A 22,904-nucleotide genomic window follows, 5' to 3' on the forward strand; every position below is an offset into this window, starting at 1 on the left:
ACTGCTGAATTGGAATTAATTTGCAAACTGGATACAATTAACTTAGGCTTGAATAGAGACTGGGAATGGATGAGTCATTACACAAAGTAAAACTATTTCCCCATGGTATTTCTCCCTCCCACCCCACCCCCCACTGTTCCTCTGATATTCTTGTTAACTGCTGGAATTAGCCTACCTTGCTTGTCACCATGAAAGGTTTTCCTCCTTTCCCCCCCCTGCTGCTGGTGATGGCTTATCTTAAGTGATCGCTCTCCTTACAGTGAGAAAAGGAGTACTTGTGGCACCTTAGAGACTAACAAATTTATTAGAGCATAAGCTTTCGTGAGCTACAGCTCACTTCATCGGATGCATAATCTCCTTACAGTGTGTATGATAAACCCATTGTTTCATGTTCTCTGTGTGTGTGTGTGTATATAAATCTCTCCTCTGCTTTTTCCACCAAATGCATCCGATGAAGTGAGCTGTAGCTCACGAAAGCTTATGCTCTAATAAATTTGTTAGTCTCTAAGGTGCCACAAGTACTCCTTTTCTTTTTGCGAATACAGACTAACACGGCTGCTACTCTGAAACATGGGAAGAAAAGATAGTGATATTTGTTTATTAGGAGTAAAATGTGGGAATAATTGCAAGAGGGATCAAAGGCAGGATAGAGAGCCTCCTTCATGTTTGTTTGTTCTAGGCTTCCATAGTAATCCACACTGTCAATCCCTTGATCAAAGGAGGCAGGAAACTTATGTTCAGAGGTACCCAAACTTTCCCCAACAGTTTGGTTCAGCTCAAGGCTGCACTGTAAACTTTCATGAGGTATATTATGTTCATTCATGAAGACAAGAGAAATATGCTACAGAAAGTCGTAAGGTCAGATCCTGGACCCTGATCAAGTCACTTTGCTCCATCAAAGCAGCACATTGACTCTGCTATAGAGACAAACTAAAGGGTAGCTGAGAATTCTCTTTGGCATGGAGGAATCCTGGGCTGGCAGAATGGTCTGTACCCATTCTTGCGGTTGGAAGTTGAAGCAGTCCTGTTTGGCCCTCTGTTGGCCCAGGACTAGAGCTGGCGATCAGAGTTATCTTTGCATCGACTTCCCTCAACTGCACAACTGAAAATTGTGTCAGCTGAGTTTACTTTAAATTAAATACAAAATACAGCTGAATTGCATAAATGTTACTTTAGAGCATTTCATTTTTGTAACTTATTTTACATTTCAGATGTAAAAGTAAGTAGCAAATCAAATTAAAAGAAATATCACACCTGGAAATAATGAAGTTTCCAAGCCTCTAAATCTTGCTGCTCCAGTCTGAGGACTAATTACTTAACTTTATGTAGGTCTCATTTCTGACTCATTTTATCTTCTTAACTTCTTTAGAAGATGAAAGAATCTATAGATTAGAGCGTTTTCATTTTAAACGATTTTCTCAACAACAAAGACATTTTTAAAAATTGACCATCATTCCTATCACTGTTTCAGCTCCTCTGGTGTAAGCAAAGTTGGCTCTGGGCTGCCAATACCATTTTCAGCATTGTGTGGATTAGACCTCAGAGGAAGTCCAACTGGTGCTGAAGATGGCCTTCATATTTCATTTTAAGCATAAAGAGTGCAGAAGGGGATGTGTAAGAGTTTAGCGACGTGGGGTGAAACTCTGGTCCTATATGGCAAAAGTCCCATTAACTTCAGTAGCGCCAGGATTTCACTCTTGCAGTCTGATTCTTCTCTAACTTATGCCAGTGTAAAATTTAGACACACTCTAGTTCAACCATAAATTATGGGACTAGAAGCCAGAATCACTGAATGAAGTTTTATGGCCTGTCTTATGCAAATCAGGCTAGATGATCATAATTGTTCCTTCTTGCTGTAGTACTTATGTACTTACGAGTTACACATGTGAGAATTGGGGGGGGGTGGAGGAATCAGGCCTCTAAATGCTTTGAATACTCATATTAGGTGACCAATATTCAAAAATAGGCATTTGTAATTGAAATGCTGGAAGATCTTAAGTGCAAAACAACAGTGATTGCTAGCGCTTCCAAAATACACAACAAATATCCTAGAAGGGCACAGAGTTTATTTGACAGACTCACTCCAAGACCACCTAAATCCAGTGAAGTATAAACTATACATAATTTGAAAGTGCAATTTAAAATAGAGGAATACGCTGGTGGGAGGGGAAATCTTCCTATTGGGTAGGGTAACAGTGTGGAGACCAAATCAGTTTCAAGATTTCAATACGAGGGTGGTAAAATTTTGAAAGCTATTTTAATGACAGTGATGCAAATCCTTTTATAACTGCTGTTGTGAGACTTCCAATATTATGAATGGCACAAGTTTTTGTAAAATCTGCCCATCTCAAGGGAAATCAGCTGAATCCAAGCCAGAACTCAGGAAATAAGCCCCTTTCAGCTCTGGGTGTTAGGGCAGGTTCAGATGCAGACCTCTAACCCTTTAAAATCTGAAAGCCTGAAGCAAAATATTTTTTGCATTGTAGGCACACTATATAATGTCGTGTCATAAAGTGACCTCTTTACCTGGGTCATGTTAAGTCATTTTAAGACTAATATGTTTGTAGAATGGAAGAGTTTAATTGTGCATGAAGTAAACCAAAGAAATGGACATGAAAGTAAACAAACAAAATGTTACTTGTTTCATACACCGCTTTTGAAGGGTTTCTTCTTGAAGATGTCCAGCATTCAGTTGAGAATTTGCAATATGTTGCTGAGAATTGTCTTTCTCAAGTCCAGCTCAAGAGCAATGGAAGGGATTTTATTGATAAATCCAATTGAAAATGATTAAGGCTAAACTTAAGAGACCAATAAGTATGCCAAAAATAAACAATGCACAAGCCTGTGAAGACAGAAGAACAAACAGTGAATGTTGAACAGCCTAATTCAACTTATACTTCTGAGAATTGCTATTAAGACCCTGACTATGAAAAAGAAATTCTACCTCCAATGCACTGACAGACTTTAACAGCATATTTTTAAATGATCTGCTATGTTTAAAATAACCAAGTATTTAAACACAGCTGCTCTTTCCAACACAAATTAAATATATTCAGAAAGCTATTCATCTATATGAACACTAAGCTAAGCCTGCTTTGGGAATGATTTCACAAAGAATTCCCTTTCAAAACCGGTTTAGTGTGTCCACACTATTCAGCTGGGAACTGTGTAGATGAACTTTGCATATTTAACTAAATTCCTGGAAAGGAATTAATTCCGTTTGACGCTATGCACACAGGGGCTCAAAGTAAGTTAAACAGAATTTAAACTCTACTTTAAAGACAGTTCTAGTTAAATACATTCCAAACTCTACTAGAGCAGCCAGGTTGGACAGAGACAGAGCCTCTGGAAACCATGTTTAGAAACAGCGTTCTATTTTCAATAGCATTAAAATTGTTGTAACAGTAAGCAGATTACTGATTTATAGCCAGCTCTGCTGATGTTATCATGCTCTATCTACACAAGCTACTCAAGACTTTAAAAACAGTACATAGGTGTCAATACTAGCCTTTCCACTAAGATTTCCCATAATTGGTAGTCCTAGTGCAACCCTATAGAGAGGGCGAGGGGAAATAAAAAATGTTGGGAACATCAGTGTAGATGGTCTGCTGGAATTTTTAACCACTGTGTCCTCTAACTTCTCAGTTGATATGGTAGTTAAAATGACAGCGACCATGGTCACAGGCAGCAGCACGTTGTTTGCATTAGAACTCGCTCAATGGCTACCACTGGTAGTGCTGTAGCTGTTGTATCAACCGTGGGAAATGTTAGGGGAAAAGGGGGCTTGGGCCAAGGAAGGTTTATTAGGGAACAGCATATAAACACAAACATGGTTTGGCTGGACAACATGGACAAGGCCAAACTATATCAGAAACATGTTTAAAAACAGATGGATCTGGTTTAAAGCCCCAGATCTGGATTTTGGGGAAATGTGGATTCAGATCAATATTACACAGCTTAGGTTCATGAAAGAGGTGGACTACATTAGTTTCAATAAGACCAGAGAACTGAAACAGAACGTAGCAGAAGACAAACTCCACACTATAATTGCAGACTTCAGGCTGCTAAAAATGGGTGCAGTGCAAAAGGCAAAGCATATTCTGTAGTATAATAAAATGTATGTAACATTAGACTCCTTGCATACAATAACACCACATGAAAAATAGCATACCCCAAGCTTCTGTCGTGATATAAAGTCCTCCCTGCTAAGTTTAAGATAAAACAGTCCAGGATACACAAAGAGCAAACACGTAGATGTGGTAGAACCTTTACAAGATAATAAGAAAAAAATATTTGTAGTAAGACTGATACAGGGATATAAGCAGATATATTGTGTGATCTTTTTAGATTAGAACCCATAATCCCCAAAACAACAAACAACAACACAACAACAAAAACCCAAACAAGAACAAAAAACTTACCAACTAATCCAAATACATTTCTAATATCGGGCACATACAATGCAAGCAAAACAATGATTGCATTGAGTGCTAAAGTGACAAGGATATGGCAAATCCACGAAGTAGGAAGATGAGATGAAAATATCATCATTACAGCCTTCCTTGCCTATATAATGAAAGGGGGAAAAAAAATTCAAGCAGGCACAAAACTTTATTCTAAAAGCCTTATTGTTATTTCCATTTTGATAAAGTATACCTGAGGTTTTACTTGGAAAAGACCGTTTTAGAGGAAAACATTTATTGACGTAGTTCAACAAAAGCCAAAAAAAAAGGTGTTTACATATAAATGTCATAGAAAATATGACACATATACTTTACCACCTTTAAAGAACAAAACATTTAAGTTACTGCAAAATTGTGTGCACACACAAATCATTAATATATGTAACTAGCTCCTTATGAAGAGCATATGGATTGTAGTAGTTGGATATACTTTGATGTTAATTATTTGCTAATGGTTACATTTATCCAGAGAGGCATACCATTATCCTGAAAACTAAATGAAGTTCTGAACATAAATCCCCTACAAACTGACAGAACTGTTCCCTAAATTTTAGAACCACGTGATAAATACTGCTTTAAAACTTAAGTAAATGTTACACTATGTGAAGACAAAGCTACATTAAATTTTTGTTAAATCACTAGCAGCAGAGTATTATTTGCTGACTTCAATTTTCCTCTCCATACAGCCTTTTGAAAACAGAATTTAAGAAAAATCAAACAAAATAAACTTTAGAAACACTTTATTCTCTAAATTAAAAACAATGCTGTGGGTTAGTTTAAATCTAAGCTCAGTCTCAAAAGCATAAATTAGCTTAGTGGGAGTTGTTATTTTGGAGTTTTCATGGAACATATGCAAGTATGAGGTTTTTGATCAATCACTTGACAAATGAGTAAGATGCACAAAGCTAGATGTGACTCTAATATTGCAGTCTGCAAAGAATTAACATTACCATACTATGGAACTGCTATGCCAGCATAAAACTTTTAGGAGTACTTACAGGGAAATGTATTAGAGGCACTGTCAAAATCACAGCAAATAACATGCCTAGTTTTACAGTCATGATGACAATATCATGTGGCAGGTACCTGGTGTAACCTTGAAGTAATTCAGAGTCCACTTTGTCTGAAAAACCAAGAAATTGAATGTCATACATCAAAGGGAATTCAGGAACAGAACAACTATATCTCACCTACATATTAATTCTCAAAATTTCCATTTGGAGCAACTACTAGGCTGTTTTGTGCACATAGCAGAATGGAGGCCGTGTACAAATTTCTTCCTGCCCCTAATGAAGCCAACAATAAACATATCTATGTTTGATACACAATCTAGAGAAACTTCCATTGTCCGAGTCATGAAACCAAGCTATGTACAAGTGAGAAAACAAACATGGAGAAGAAAGGGCTACAAGAGAGGGATACTCAGGCTTTGCAGAGGTAGACTATAAACTGACCAATCCACAGGCAAGGCAACACTGTTCTAGTGTCATTTGTGCTAGTGTCTGGGATATGGGTGGTTGGACTCAAGCCTGCATAATGCAGTATAGACAATGAAGCCCAAGGCAGGATTACAAAGAGTATAGATGCTCCAGTGCTTCATTAACAAATCCAAGGTCTGCTAACCCTCGAGTTTTACTAACCCTGCACTTACACTGCAGGCATACCCTGAGTGGCTTAAAGAGATGATGACGATGAGACAGATGATAAATTATCCTGTAAAACAGCACAACTCAAGGCCCCTTGTGTAGATAACTGAACTTGATGAGCTGTAACCAGGGCATTTGTGGTAGCCTTCAAAGAAGATATCCAAAATGGCGAAGAGTGGGGCTTGAAGAGGGTCTACTTCGTTAGACTAAGACCAAAGGAAAAATATTCAGACCCAATAAAACTTTATGGGAATCTTTTCTGGTTTATGACAAATAGTAATAATCCATGGGGAATATAAGAGGATTTACCCTCTCAGGCTCCAAGCAGTAAAGTGAAGCCTGGTATAATTCATCTGAAAAATTTGGTCCTGCTATGGCATGTCCTAGAGAATAGGCTTGCTGACACGTCCAGTTTGAAGAATGAGGGTCTCAGTAGTTAGAAATAATCAGAACAATTTTTACAAGGTTTTTACTCTTCTTGATGATTTGTCTGAACAGAGGAAAAAAAGGGTGGAATTCAATAAGCCAAGACATTGTGCCATATAGCTGATTCTCTATTTCTGGAACAGAAAACTAGGAGACACTTTTTGGTTAAACTGGGTGGTGAATTTGCTCAGAAGTAAACTCTTTCTGCTGGACCAATTGACCTTACATGTTCAGCTTTCAATACACATATGGTATAAAGTGATTTGGAAGGTAAAATTTCACCATTTGGGAAAGTAGCTGCAGTGCCTCTAATTTCAAAGAGACATTCTTGGTTATTCCTCCTAATGTACATATGCTACTGTTATCTAATAGTTGCTTTCTTTCGATATTTTTGCAGACTAGTTATTATGGGGAAAGGATGATTGGCTAAAGACATTAATGACTTTAACATGTTAACTTCTATTAATGACACGTGAGATTGAGATTTGTTTGTTTTATATGTAAGTGATTGGATTTTGTGGCAAAAGGCTGGTGCTTGAGAGCTGACAAGTTAAACCCTGGGAAGTACAAGAATTTAATAGAAAACAGGATAGAAGCAACATAAAAGACCAGGTGAGAGAACTTTCAGTGACAACTTTAATTCCCTCAGCAGTAATGAGGGTTCTTCTCTTATCTCTACCACCATTTTAAAACTATTTGAAGATTGATGTTAGTTTTACAAAAGTCACATCTGGGCTGGCAGCTATTATGTTCCAATCTCTTATAGCACAAGCACAATTCCTATTTTTGGTACTAAAAGTGGGAAATGATGATTATTTAGAAAACAAACCAATAACTGAAACTTTCACTTTTGTTTCCATGACATTTGCCCTTTCATCCTGACCATTTTCATAAATTTTCTTGGAAGATGTCATGATTTAAAAAAACAAAAACAAAAATCACTCCTCTACAAATGATCCACTACTCTAACTCATAGCAGATTTATGCTACCATGGGCTTCTGCTCCTATCAAAGCCTTTTGGTCACCTTGACTTACAGATCCACAGCAAAGAGTCAACATCCTTCCAAACTGGATGTAGAAGAAACATCTGTTCTCAAAGGAGTTCTTTTTTGTTTTTCAGTTGGTTTTTACTTTTCTAGGAATGGCGTTTATGACAAGGGGATGGATAGGTGGGACGGGGTGGGGGAGATTCACTCATGCAATTTAATTTGCCTTCTTGGCTAAAGATAGTGGAACAGGGAAGGAGTAGCCTGCACACAGGAAAGAACCCTGTATGTATTCTTTGCAAAATTTAATTATTTAATTAAATGTACATTATACCATCAGGCCTGAAAGGAAAGGAAAAGAAAAGAGACCATCATTTCAATCAAAGTAAAGGTTAAGGGCTGGAGTCAAGGCAGAGCAAGGCTCCAATTAGGTCTACTGCATAAGGGACCAGGAACATGGTCTCCAGGACATGACTTAAGTGCTCTTTCTTCCTTTCCCCTTTTGCTGGGGGCTTATCTGGAAACAAAATGAAGCTTCCCACCCTGGAATCAGCTTCAGTGGTCTTCTGGAGTGGCACTCAGCACCCACATTCCCCCGCAGGCTGTTTGTTTCAACTTTCTTCCATGTGGGAAGAGCCATCATGTGGTGGAACTAGCCCATGTTGCATTGACCAATCTGACAGGGTGCTAGGCAGCAAGGTGAATCAGGCTGCACTTTTATCATTTGAGGGGAAGCCAGGTAACTTATTTGCTCTGTCACTGTCAGATCCAGACAAAGGGGAATCAAGGGGGGGGGGGGAGCTAATTTGCAGGAAGGCAGTAAAAGTCAGGTTAGAAAGCTGGCAGGAGCAGTCCTCCACCAATAGCAAAAGCACTGAGGTAGGGACTGCTAGTCTCCACCATTTAATTGATAATAAGAATTTGTTGTGCCTACAAGAGAAATACATTAATGCTCTGAAGAGGCAGTGTGCTTTTTTGCAAGAACTCAAAGCAATTTCCTCTGCAGATCAGTAATTATTTGGTAGGTGTCAACAGGACTGGTGCTGTGCCAGATTGTCCCAAGCCCACAGACATTCTAAACAGATAACACAAAATACCCAGAGAGAAGGATTCTCTTAAGAGCATTTCCCCCCCTACTGTTTGGCTGAGAGTTTTATTTATTTTGACTGACAGAGATTAACACATGTTAACTTCATGAGAGGAGTGAATTTTGAGAAACAATTTGAAAGAAGAATCCTCATGCAGGTCAGTAATGCATTTCAGTGACCATGTTTGTTAATGCATCTGAAGAAGTGGGTTTTTTTTACCCACGAAAGCTTATGCCCAATTAAATCTGTTAGTCTTTAAGATGCCTCTGGACCTCCTTGTTGTTTTCATGTTTGTATAATGCTACCATACTGCAGAGGGCAGTTGATCCAGATTGCTGGATGGAAACTTGAGAGAATACAACTTTGGCATGCATGATCTAGGAACAAAATGTACAATCATGTGAAAATAAAGCTAGACACATGTAGCGCTGAACAACTTTCTCTTGGAAAGATATAGGACTGACACATTATATGACAGGGTACTGCAAACACTATCACACAGTTGACATATCACAATGATACAGGTAGCTTCTATCTATATTTTACAGGAAGATTGAACTGCTATATTAAATGGACACTCACCTACTTCTGACAATGTTATGATAGACCTTTAAAAAAAGAAAGCCATTGTGTAGTTAAGAGTTCTGAAATCTGTCTAAATATTTGGGAGAAGCAAGCCTACCAGAAAGGCTATTAAGTCACCTATATTTAAGCCCCCGCTACAAAAAATGGCACTTCAAAGAACTGCATCATCAATTGCAGTTATTGCACTGCTGCTGCAGCATACTGCCATGCAAAATCTACAGAAAAGCAGAATTGAAGGAGTCTGCTGAACAGGTAGGATGATTTTTATATGTACAAGTTTATAATCGGAAATCCTCATTTTCTGTATAAATACAAAAATTCACCAACAAAACATAACTACCATCCTCCCCATCCCCACCCTGAACAAAATGGCAAGGGTCCTTTAAAGAGAGACACCTTCAACAGAATGCACACCTTGGTCTCTATGACCACAGTAATTCATACTTTATGTAACATTTTGTGTTTGTGCTTCCTCTGGTTTGCCTTTCTGTTGCAGATAGCAGCAGTTATCTTTAAGAAGTCACTTTGTGTGGAGGAATCTATGATACAAATAATTAGTGAGGCTGTTTTAGTAAAGCTTTTTTGGAGTGTTCATTTAAACTTTTCGTTTTGTTTCATTAAATCACACAGATTTCTATTCAAATAAATCCATACAAGAAACCTACATCTTATCATGGCCTATGTGACGTGTCCATGCTGCTCTTGGCAATACCTTGGAGAGATGCGAAGGCGACTGTAATCCACCTTTATACCTCCGTCCTCCTAGGGTCATCCTGCTACTGATCCAGTCCTTGGTGAAAGGCACAGCAGGCCCAATGCTGCAGGTTGTGCTACAAGTGCACTGGGTTGACCGAATGGTAATTAGTGTGTCAAGCTTCTCTAATGTAGGCATGATTTTAGAAGATATTTCACTGATCCCAATTAACTAAGTGAACTGTTTAATTGTATAGTGTTTACGGCCCCTATCCTGCAAAGAATTACATACATGCTTAACTTACACACTGAGTAACCAGACTGAAGTTAATTTTTACAAAGCTAGGCACATCTGTTAGCCTTCGCAGGACTGGTGCTTAAGTGGCTTAACTATTACATATGTGCAACACAGGCCTTATTTTAAATACCCCAAATATTTTATTCCTTCATATGCATTCTATAGTAGGCTTTATATATTTGCAAACAGAATGAATTATTTAGCACACAAATCAAATGAAAAAATCCTTGGGAGCAGGCTGAATCAGAATATGTATCATGCAGTACATGATAAGCCAGAACATTCTTCACTATTATCTTGACCTCTAAAGAACTGTTAAGAACATACTTACCATAAAAAGTAAGGTACCCAAACAAGGCAGACACAAAATAGAGTAGGAAACTCAGACCAATTCCTGTGTTGGTTACATTCTGCATTCTGCTTTTTGATGGACTAAAATGCAAAACAACAACCCCCCACCCCCAAATAATTATTATGGTTTAATGTATGGTTTGAGGTGTTGAACACATAGCAGTTTATCTTTAGAATGATCTAGCAATTTACATTTTACAGGGATGAACGCCTGTGGTTTATCATTACCCAATACTTTGCTGGTCCCTGTATTTGCAGATTTTAAATCACTTTACACATGAAGACAAGTACCATTATCCCCATTTTACAGACATAGAAACTGAGGCACACAGAGGCGAACTCCCCCCCCCCCAGTTCTGACTTGCCCAAGATGACACATCAAGTCAATGGCAGAGCCAGGAATAGAACCTAGTCCAGTATCCTATCAACTGAGCCCCACAGGGTGACTATCATATCAGTGCAGATTTGGCCAAATGCAGGCTCTCTGGCTGCTATAAAAAAAAAAAAATCAGCAAGTAAATGTCTGTGCATTTTGTTTTTTTCCCAGTAGACAATGAAAACGTATTTGCTAGTTTCTCTGCTACAAATGTAATCAGAGACTATGTCTACACTATAAGCGAGGCATGTGATTCCCCTGCTTGTGTACACCTATTTGCATTAGCTTGATGAGAGCTAGCGTGAGTATAAATAGCAGTTTAGCTGTGGAAGCATGGACAGCAGAGGCACGGGTGAGCTGTGCTGAGTACAAACCTGCCTGAAAACAGTGGGTACATATTTGGCATGGCATAGGTCAGCTGTGCCTCTGCTGTCGGTTCCCATGCCATCTGGCTACATTACAATTCATACTTGCTAGCTCTTATTAAGCAAACACAATTATGTGCATGTAAGCAGGGGAATCACACCCCTAGCTTGTAGCGTAGACATAGCCTAAAATGCCAGTGCTGCCTCAGATGAAAATTGCGCCTACCTAATATATAAAGGATAAATTGTCATTGTTCAACCGCACTAAGTTGAATACAGAACAGATTTTCTGACAACTTTGGTTGAATAAGAAAAACACTATCATTATATTTTAACATTACTTGCTTTCCATATGTTACCTTCGGAGCTCACAGTAAATGGGCAATACTGAGGTATGGCAGAGAAACGAGAAGGCCATGGTTGGAATGGCATAAGCACTCTAAAAGAACATTGGGATAGAGGGAGAAACAAAGAAAAAAATTCTCACTATAAACAGCTGTAAATTAATTTGAGTGAACCTAAGATTCTACTTCATGGTCTTAATCCAATGCCTGAAATCAATGGGAGGGGTTTTGGACTAATGCTTCTGGATAAGCTTCATACTAGAGAATGGGGGTTTCCCAATTTTTTCATGCAACTGTGCCATTTCAGCTAAGAACTCCAGTATGTCAGCCAATACCCTCCTGACAGTGAAGGGTACGGGCTGCAAGACTCTTTTTGGATATAGAAAGCCCCAAAGTGCCAAATCTTACTCATGTGGGTTCTTCCACTTCAGTTCCTGAGCCTACTCCCATAAGTAGGATAAGTAGGATTTGGCACATAGGGTCCATAAAAATACTACAATTGGTTATTTATATAGTATGAAACTTACCAAATTATAAGTACAGCTGTCTATAACATGCAACATTACTGTGTCAAATTATTGACTCCTTTAACCTGCCCTGAACTTTTAGTTAAAAAATTCAGTATTCGTGTCTCTTAAAAATTGGTTACAGCATTCAGAAACCTGAAAGACCTAAAAAAATGCTTTTGCAAATGAAGTCTGAAGGCTGTTCTATAATCAAAAAGTTTTATCAGTAAAACTGTCAGGGGTGTGATTTTTCTTCTGCACAACTAACAGCTAGAAACTTTTTTTAAATGAAAGCTGAGACTCTGGAAAACAACTTGGAGGCACATGTAGGTACCCCCAACCTACAGCTATTCCTTTAGAAAACACTGGTTTATGCTCTACACCAGCAGGGTTCATATCCATTAAAAAAACAAAACCTCTGCGCACCCCACCTGTTAAGATACACAGCACATTACCTCCTTAGAAAAATGAAAGAGCTTTGCTTTACAATCCTCAGTAGAATTTGAAATCTGTGCAAGGTACATACACAAAAAAAGGGAAATGACATATTAAATGACTGACTACAAACCACAGACATTAGATCACATTGTTTCAAGCTAATAAAATCATGCTAATTAAAGAGTACCAATATTCTATGAATGAAAAGGAACTAAGGATTTATCAACTATTTTTTAAATTATAAAATATTACTAACCTGAGGGTTTTGAAGTAGAGAAAGAATTATTTATATTACTAAAAAGATATAAAAGCTTCAAAATAGCATGCATGTTACCTGTAAGATCTCTATAGGGCTGTTTAATGTCAGTGGACAAGGGATGGACCATTTTTTTATTACAACCTGTAAAGACAGTGTGTATTTAATATTTTCAAGACTGCCTAAAAGCTGGGGTATTATATAAATAATTAGAACATAAGTATATTGATAAAAACAGTAATACAAGGCACTTACAAACAACCTGCTTGTCTATTGGAGAGCTGGGCAAGGAAGATAAAAAGGATTTGAGAGAAAACGCTGTCAACATCATTCCACCCAGCCAGTTAATTAGATATTAAAGGAGGTCTAATATTGCAATGGCAGAAACATGGTTGCAATTAAAAGGCAAAGGCAGGAAAAGAAAACCCCCCAAACCAAAACCCTAATATCTCCCAGAAAGCTATAGGGAGTTTTACCCACACCGATGGTTTTGACAGTTCCATGTGGTGGAGACGAAAATTAGAAGGAAATTAAGGAAAAAAATATGACACTTTTCCTCTCATGAGTCGATTTATAATTATAGTTGCACTCTTCCTGTCACTGTATTTATGGCTCTGTCGACGTTTCCCATTCTAGTTACCTATTTTTAGGTGTTAGAAATTCTTTATATCACTTGCTCGAGGCTTTAAAACTTGAAATAATAAGGGGTCAGATTCATGACAGGGATAAAATGGAAGAGATCTGCCCTTTTATCTCTGAAAATCTACCAACTATCTGTACAAACATGCTAGAGAGACAAGATTGATGAAGTAATATCTTTTATTGGACAAACTTCTGTTGCTGAGAGAGAGAGAGAGAGAAGTTTTCAACCTTACACGAACTGTTCTTGAGGTACATGTACAAATGTGGCATTCTCAAGAAAGTAATGACTAGAAGCTCCCCACTCTCATGCAGTATCCCCAGCAAAAGTGTGGCCAGAGGGAATAGTGGGTACATGGCATGCTATTCATGCAACCTTGCAACACAGGCACAAAAAACCCTTCTGCAGCAATAACACAGGTCTTAAATTATGCAGCTTAGAAGCTTTTAAAATATTTTTCATCAGCTGAACTCAAAGCACTTTGCAAATGCAAGTAAGTTTCATTATTTCCACTGCAAATGAGGACACTGAAGGAAGAGATGAGACTTGCTTGAGGTAACACAGCAGGATAGAGATCTAGAAATAGAACCCAGTTCAATACCCTATACATTAGACCAGTGGTGCCTAAACTTTTCCCGTTGTGCCCCCGCCTTACCAGTAATGGAATCTGTCCGTTCCCCTCCATTGCAGCATAGTTGGCTCAGCAGAGGAGCTGGGGCTGAAGGCAGGCATGGAGGCAGAGCTGGGTGCCGCTCCCTCTTTGCCCCCCCTACTACGGGGGGCTAGCCTGCTGGGCCCCACCCCATGCCACCCTGAACTTTTCTTCACGGCCCCCTAGGGTGGAGTGCCGCACAGTTTGGGAACCACTGCACTAGACCATGTTGCTTAAATAAGACATGAGCGATATATGGTGCCTATCCCTGCAGCAGAGAATATTAAATTTGTGTTCATAAGCAAAAGCTGAAGGAGACAGTAAGTGCATGAAGCTGACTGTATAGAATTATTGTATAAGTAAAATAAGGGTATTACTTCCAATGACTGGTGCAGATTTCTTCTGCAACAAATTGAAGTACATCTGTCATGACAGAAATTAATACTGTGCAAACTACAACATGTATTTCAATAGTACAAACCACCTGTTTCAAAGCAGTTAATTATGAAAACTAAATTGTATTTCATAAGCTTCCAGATTTTCAGAGTAGCAGTTTAAAAAAAACCCAACAACCCACCATCTTACATTTTTGCCTAACAGTATTATTTTTCTTTAAACATACATAATGACATATGGCCTCACTTACTATTCTTTGTAGTTCCTAAGTTGTCATTTACAAACTAAGGCAGAAATGTGCAATTTTTACAGCTTCATAAAAAATGTAGTGCCCTCCGCATCCCTAAAATACATAGGATTTCCTAGCCAAACACACAAGTTCTGGGCCTGGAACCAAAATGCTTTCTACCTCTGCAGTATCCACATGTAAATCTTGCTTATAGTTTATGTTTATCTCTTATGGTTCTACGCATACATTTCTTCTTTAAACCAATTTTTTTTCAGATCTGTTCATTCATCGTAATGACTTATTTCTGAAAACTGCACACATTTCCTTTTAAATGTAAAAGGACCACAGAATGCATTTTAAAACTCATTGCACCTACCTCAGCCCCAGATCTAACCAATAATTATTGAGGGTGGTAACTTTTTTAAAATGTATTTTAGAGGGGAGGGCAAACACTGAGCTAATAATGGAAACTCATTTTCAGCCTTGTTAACTATGGAGAGGCTATTGTTGCTCCATAATACCAAACTGCAGAAGATTACCTCACAACCTCCCCATAAGAGCATTTCACTTCTTGACAGATCCCCTAAGGAGCTGTTTTGGTCAGCTTTGAAGTTTGGTTTTATCACACGGTTCAATTCCTAATGGGTTGCCTTGCTCTTCTGGATGGCACGTTCTTTGGACTCATTTTCCACAATGTTTATCCTTTTATACAATAAGTCTGCCGTACAAGTCAATGCAAGCCAGAGTAAAGCAGGAGGCATTTTGCCATGCTTCTAAATAGGACTCTTGTTTACATACCTTCTTGATCCTACTAAATATTACATTTATGCATTAGCAACTGTATATTCTCTCCAGCAAAAAGCAATGCAATTCTAAGGCACAATTAATTCTCTTCCTAGGGCTGCATAACAGATCTCCACTCCAACATTTGGTTCTGTTTCCTTTACAGAGCCCACAGTAGAGGAATATCAGGGTCAAAAATCCCCCAAATGGCTCAGAGGAAAGAAGTTTTCCTTTCAGTTGCAAAAAAAGGTGTTTGATGTATTAATGGAACTTGCCTAAGTTCTAGTTCTCTTGGATTCTTTTTGAGCAGTTTCACTTTGAACTGTCTCGCTTCATTCTACATGTAAATTTAATTTACTTGTAATATGACATTTTCTTCCTGTGCTAGTTACAGTAATAGTTAGAAGCTAAGAAAACAGAATTCCATTCCACAAGTAGGAAAATGAAGCATACATGCCAGTTTTCACTGCCATGTCAGCAAAACAAAAATATTGTTACATTTACCAGACCAAAATATAATTATTTTAAATCTTTTCACGTTTTAAAGTTCATACATATTTTCATATCTCTTCAGCAAAATACACTTATCCTGTCCAAAAAAGTGCATGCCAGGACACAGAGAAAACTATTAATTTTACAGAGAACTTTAAAAAAAAAAAAGAAAAGAAAAGAAAAAAGACTTATAAAAGCATTTAAACAATAAGAAAAATGTTAGCTAGATAAGCTGAGCACTGATTTTTAACTTACCACAAGAGCAAAGTACACCATAAAGAAAAATGATAAACTACTTGTATAGCCAAGAAAGCCTGTAAAATAACAGTAAAAATAAAAGGCAATTTATAAGAAAATTGATCCTAATGTACAGCTAAACCTTTACATTTTAGGCATGTTTTCTATTACAGTGCTTGGTATCTGGGGCTTAAGACTCAGAATAACAACATTCCAACTGCCTGTCACAGATCATTTATGCAGTTTTGTAGGGCAGAATTAGAACTGGCTTACCACTAATGGCATGCTGTAAGCAAATGCAGCTCTTTAATGTTCTGCTGTAAAGATTTTATTTTAGTATGGCGTACAAAATACTATTGCAACCCAAGTAATAGGTTAACTAGGCAGGCCTGGAAGGCAGAACATGCTACAATAACTTAAATAGTCCCTACCATTACCAACCCCCTGCCAGCTAAAATAAATAAATAACCCATTAAGGTTTTTAAGTCCTCACTTGTAATTGCTACTAAAATAGAATAATACTACTATCTTCTTTCCTTAAATTACTTACCAATTTTTGGAAGAAGTGCAAGAGGAAAAACAATGCAGACTGAAGTAATCAGTAACAGCACTCTGCCATCAAGATACCATGACCTATTGGAAAAGTTAATTATAAATTGCACAAAGTTCAAAGGCCCTAAAATATACATATATTACTTTACTAAACACTTATCTTGGACAAATAATCCTTAGGAGAAAAAAAAATGCTTTTTAATTCAGCATCGCTAGATCATCATGCTCACTATAAGGATTTGTATTTTAAGCTTATACGTATATGGTTGTATTGAAATTGAGTTCTCCAACAGTCAGAATATAGGAATGACCAACACTGTTAACAGTTTTCTGGTAGGCAAATACTTGCATTGAGATTGGTGGAAGAGGCCTGATTTACACAGCTATGACTACTTCTTAATAACCATGCAGTATGCAAACCCCTGAGCTCAGACAAAGTAGTTGATCACAGCAGTGGGATTTCCAGGACCATGGTTAAATCAACATCTGTACAGTATACCAGCTGCAATTTGATTGACCAGAACCACACATCCATAGGACCAAAACAAAAGTGGCCATCTCAGCTTCCCACTCTTTTCCCTATCCTGTTTCTCCCACATGATGTTGGCTCATCTCCACCTCCAAGATGCCCAACACGGACAGCTAACTTACACACAAGCATATTTCATTGAAAAAAAAATTAATTATAATGATTTTTTAAAGATCCTACTTCTCCCTTCTTCCCAAGTTTCAGTGAAAAACATGCCGATGGATGCAGGCAGAGGAAAGAAAACACCCTATATCCATCACACTCAGTTTTCAAATAATGTTTATGAGAAATGTACATTCTCTGAGGAGAAGAGAGACAGAGTAAGGAAAGGAGAGAGAATATATATATACATAGTGGGAGAAGTGGCCAGTCATTCCCTAGGGGCACAGATACGAGAAAAGTAAAAAGAAAAGGAGTACTTGTGGCACCTTAGAGACTAACAAATTTATTAGAGCATAAGCTTTCGTGAGCTACAGCTCACTTCATCGGATGCATTTGGTGGAAAAAGCAGAGGAGAGATTTATATATACACACACACACACACACACACAGAGAACATGAAACAATGGGTTTATCATACACACTGTAAGGAGAGTGATCACTTAAGATAAGCCATCACCAGCAGCAGGGGGGGGAAAGGAGGAAAACCTTTCATGGTGACAAGCAAGGTAGGTTAATTCCAGCAGTTAACAAGAATATCAGAGGAACAGTGGGGGGTGGGGTGGGAGGGAGAAATACCATGGGGAAATAGTTTTACTTTGTGTAATGACTCATCCATTCCCAGTCTCTATTCAAGCCTAAGTTAATTGTATCCAGTTTGCAAATTAATTCCAATTCAGCAGTCTCTCGTTGGAGTCTGTTTTTGAAGCTTTTTTGTTGAAGTATAGCCACTCTTAGGTCTGTGATCGAGTGACCAGAGAGATTGAAGTGTTCTCCAACTGGTTTTTGAATGTTATAATTCTTGACGTCTGATTTGTGTCCATTCATTCTTTTACGTAGAGACTGTCCAGTTTGGCCAATGTACATGGCAGAGGGGCATTGCTGGCACATGATGGCATATATCACATTGGTAGATGCGCAGGTGAACGAGCCTCTGATAGTGTGGCTGATGTGATTAGGCCCTATGATGGTATCCCCTGAATAGATATGTGGACAGAGTTGGCAACGGGCTTTGTTGCAAGGATAGGTTCCTGGGTTAGTGGTTCTGTTGTGTGGTGTGTGGTTGCTGGTGAGTATTTGCCTCAGATTTGGGGGCTGTCTGTAAGCAAGGACTGGTCTGTCTCCCCAGATCTGAGAGAGCGATGGCTCGTCCTTCAGGATAGGTTGTAGATCCTTGATGATGCGTTGGAGAGGTTTTAGTTGGGGGCTGAAGGTGATGGCTAGTGGCATTGTGTTGTTTTCTTTGTTGGGCCTGTCCTGTAGTAGGTGACTTCTGGGTACTCTTCTGGCTCTGTCAATCTGTTTCTTCACTTCAGCAGGTGGGTATTGTAGTTGTAGGAATGCATGATAGAGATCTTGTAGGTGTGTGTCTCTGTCTGAGGGGTTGGAACAAATGCGGTTATATCATAGCGCTTGGCTGTAGACAATGGATCGAGTGGTATGATCTGGATGAAAGCTAGAAGCATGTAGGTAGGAATAGCGGTCAGTAGGTTTCCGATATAGGGTGGTGTTTATGTGACCATCGCTTATTAGCACCGTAGTGTCCAGGAAGTGGATCTCTTGTGTGGACTGGTCCAGGTTGAGGTTGATGGTGGGATGGAAATTGTTGAAATCATGGTGGAATTCCTCAAGAGCTTCTTTTCCATGGGTCCAGATGATGAAGATGTCATCAATGTAGCGCAAATAGAGTAGGGGCAATAGGGGACGAGAGCTGAGGAAGCGTAGTTCTAAGTCAGCCATAAAAATGTTGGCATACTGTGGGGCCATGCGGATACCCATCGCAGAGCCGCTGATTTGGAGGTATACATTGTCACCAAATGTGAAATAGTTATGGGTCAGGACAAAGTCACAAAGTTCAGCCACCAGGCTAACGTCACGGCTAACCTGGTGGCTGAACTTTGTGACTGTCCTGACTTTGTCCTGACCCATAACTATTTCACATTTGGTGACAATGTATACCTCCAAATCAGCGGCACTGCGATGGGTACCCACATGGCCCCACAGTATGCCAACATTTTTATGGCTGACTTTACAACGCTTCCTCAGCTCTCGTCCCCTAATGCCCCTACTCTACTTGCGCTACATTGATGACATCTTCATCATCTGGACCCATGGAAAAGAAGCTCTTGAGGAATTCCACCAAAATTTCAACAATTTCCATCCCACCATCAACCTCAGCCTGGACCAGTCCACACAAGAGATCCACTTCCTGGACACTACGGTGCTAATAAGCGATGGTCACATAAACACCACCCTATATCGGAAACCTACTGACCGCTATTCCTACCTACATGCCTCTAGCTTTCATCCAGATCATACCACTCGATCCATTGTCTACAGCCAAGCGCTACGATATAACCGCATTTGCTCCAACCCCTCAGACAGAGACAAACACCTACAAGATCTCTATCATGCATTCCTACAACTACAATACCCACCTGCTGAAGTGAAGAAACAGATTGACAGAGCCAGAAGAGTACCCAGAAGTCACCTACTACAGGACAGGCCCAACAAAGAAAACAACAGAACGCCACTAGCCATCACCTTCAGCCCCCAACTAAAACCTCTCCAACGCATCATCAAGGATCTACAACCTATCCTGAAGGACGAGCCATCGCTCTCACAGATCTTGGAAGACAGACCAGTCCTTGCTTACAGACAGCCCCCCAATCTGAAGCAAATACTCACCAGCAACCACACACCACACAACAGAACCACTAACCCAGGAACCTATCCTTGCAACAAAGCCCGTTGCCAACTCTGTCCACATATCTATTCAGGGGATACCATCATAGGGCCTAATCACATCAGCCACACTATCAGAGGCTCGTTCACCTGCGCATCTACCAATGTGATATATGCCATCATGTGCCAGCAATGCCCCTCTGCCATGTACATTGGCCAAAATGGACAGTCTCTACGTAAAAGAATGAATGGACACAAATCAGACGTCAAGAATTATAACATTCAAAAACCAGTTGGAGAACACTTCAATCTCTCTGGTCACTCGATCACAGACCTAAGAGTGGCTATTCTTCAACAAAAAAGCTTCAAAAACAGACTCCAACGAGAGACTGCTGAATTGGAATTAATTTGCAAACTGGATACAATTAACTTAGGCTTGAATAGAGACTGGGAATGGATGAGTCATTACACAAAGTAAAACTATTTCCCCATGGTATTTCTCCCTCCCACCCCACCCCCCACTGTTCCTCTGATATTCTTGTTAACTGCTGGAATTAGCCTACCTTGCTTGTCACCATGAAAGGTTTTCCTCCTTTCCCCCCCCTGCTGCTGGTGATGGCTTATCTTAAGTGATCACTCTCCTTACAGTGTGTATGATAAACCCATTGTTTCATGTTCTCTGTGTGTGTGTGTGTGTGTGTATATATAAATCTCTCCTCTGCTTTTTCCACCAAATGCATCCGATGAAGTGAGCTGTAGCTCACGAAAGCTTATGCTCTAATAAATTTGTTAGTCTCTAAGGTGCCACAAGTACTCCTTTTCTTTTTGCGAATACAGACTAACACGGCTGCTACTCCGAAACCTGTCATTATGTGAGAAAAGTAAAGGAGATAAAGGGGGTGAAAGAGCATCTCCTTTGTCATTTACATATATAGCATCGAAGAGGTACACAATGCTTTACAAAAATCAAAATTCATCCAAAAAGGTAGAGTCCCTTCTCCAAAGAATCTGAAGTCTTATGCTCCAATACGTCTGTTAGTCTATAAGGTGCCACAGGACTCTCTGCTGCTTTTATTAAAAACAGTAACAGAGGGTGCTCCCTGCTAACCTGGTAATAACCACCGTATCCTTGACTGATAAATATCAAGCACATCAACCTTCAGGTTTATTACCTATAAACACCTTGGCCTTTGGCCTCAGAGTTTGTGTAGTCCAGGATATGGTTAGAACTTCATACACAGGCAGTACCCTGAAGACATCATTTAAGAAAAGAAGCAGATGACCCGAGTTTCATAGAAAAAGTACTATCTATGAAAAATACAGACTGTCACTTATGTGGACAACTACTGGTCCTGTTTTTAAAAAAAAGTGTTATGTATAGTGGGATAAAAAAGCCCAGAGCCAACAAGCTGATGGCTTATTGCCAACTGGAGGTCATACTTCCAAGTCAAGTGACCATTTTGCTATGTATTGAAAACTTCTGTAGAAACATTAGACTTTTTTTTTAAATGTATTGTTGCCTAGATGTGCTACAGCTTCAGTTACTTTCTAATGAAATTTTGCTATTTGCAGCCCTTAGGAGCAGTGTCAGTTAATACCACACAGCCTAGACAACAGCAGAGCTCCAGTAGTAATAGCAGCAGCCATCTTGGCTAAATATAGGGCCAGTTTTCTCACTGTTTACAATTTGTCCCTCATATTTGCTTTAAAATGTTGTATTTACACAGTACTTTATTGAGGTCATTCCCTGAAAGTATGCCCCCAATAATATTTACATGTCATTTTAATTCACACAGTTTGTCATAATTTGTTTCCCACAGGGTGGCTGACGAGCTTTAAAATTAATAGAGGGGGTTAAGTAAATGGACCATAAATGTTGCACTAAGTGAGGGGTAAGCTGAAGTACCTCAGCTGCAGTATATATGCGGCATTTGTTTTAAGCCACATGACTGTCTAAACCAACAGCTAAACAATCAATAGATTATAGTACTTTTAACCACCGATGAGTTAGGAGGACAAAACTTTTTTGGTTAGCGTGTACTAATCAATACTATTATGTTTGGAAAATGTGTTCTTGAAAAAACAAATAAGAAATCATAAAATACTACTACAACATATGAAATACAAATCAGAAAAAAAAGTATTACAAAAAGATTCTTAAAGTGTTTTAGTTTGAAATATGGAAGTTATTTTTTATTAAAAATTAACAATGAAACATCAGCGATCAAACCATCCCCCCAAGTTTTTCCATAAAGTATTATAGTATAAAACATTTTCTTTCAAAATGAAAGTTTTTAGATTTCCTATAAAACTGGTTTGAGCTGTAACTTTACTCCTCTATGATAAAAATGTTCCAAGTATGAAATATGGAGTATAAGTTTTTAGCTGTACTGCAAATGTTTTGGCAAGCAGATGTTCTTTTTTTTCCATATTTTAACTAAAAACAGACATTTATAAATTGATTTAAATTTCATTCCCAAATAGAACAGGACAAGACCATCATATGTTCTAAATTAGGTTCTTACTCTCAGTCCATATCAGTTATACAACACACAGGCAAGACAACTTAATTGCATCAATCATATCCTCCTGAAAGGGTCATTAAATGTTAACAGAGAGCTCACAAATTACAACATTTTGACGCAGTCTGTGTTTTAAACTACGTTCATGTCATCGTCAAAAAAAATATATGGAGTTCTTGTTATTCAGACTGATTGAAACATTTCTA

General features: G+C 38.7%; 1 protein-coding gene across 13 annotated transcripts in view; it reads right to left on the minus strand.

The window, feature by feature from the left end:
* Positions 1-2,560: 2,560 nt before the first annotated feature.
* The window catches only part of SLC38A6 (solute carrier family 38 member 6), a 52,836-nt gene continuing 32,492 nt past the window's right edge, over positions 2,561-22,904 (minus strand). For 6 of the 13 annotated variants that reach the window (XM_038406537.2, XM_038406544.2, XM_043517615.1 and 3 more), the window contains 10 exons: positions 16,802-16,884; positions 16,270-16,328; positions 12,901-12,966; positions 12,584-12,637; positions 11,638-11,717; positions 10,518-10,618; positions 5,462-5,586; positions 4,422-4,566; positions 4,172-4,266; positions 2,561-2,842 (listed from right to left, as the gene is read on the minus strand). In XM_038406537.2, the coding sequence (XP_038262465.1) occupies positions 2,762-2,842; positions 4,172-4,266; positions 4,422-4,566; positions 5,462-5,586; positions 10,518-10,618; positions 11,638-11,717; positions 12,584-12,637; positions 12,901-12,966; positions 16,270-16,328; positions 16,802-16,884 (889 nt within the window). In that variant the 3' untranslated portion in view covers positions 2,561-2,761. Of the gene's footprint in view, positions 2,843-4,171; positions 4,267-4,421; positions 4,567-5,456; positions 5,587-9,192; positions 9,219-9,609; positions 9,735-10,517; positions 10,619-11,637; positions 11,718-12,583; positions 12,638-12,900; positions 12,967-16,269; positions 16,329-16,801; positions 16,885-22,904 lie in introns of those variants that run through there. The other 7 variants (XM_043517614.1, XR_006282363.1, XR_005293617.2 and 4 more) reach the window with 7 other exon arrangements.

The sequence above is a fragment of the Dermochelys coriacea genome, chromosome 6, assembly GCF_009764565.3.
Source record: "Dermochelys coriacea isolate rDerCor1 chromosome 6, rDerCor1.pri.v4, whole genome shotgun sequence".
In the NCBI taxonomy this organism is placed as follows: Eukaryota; Metazoa; Chordata; order Testudines; family Dermochelyidae; genus Dermochelys; species Dermochelys coriacea.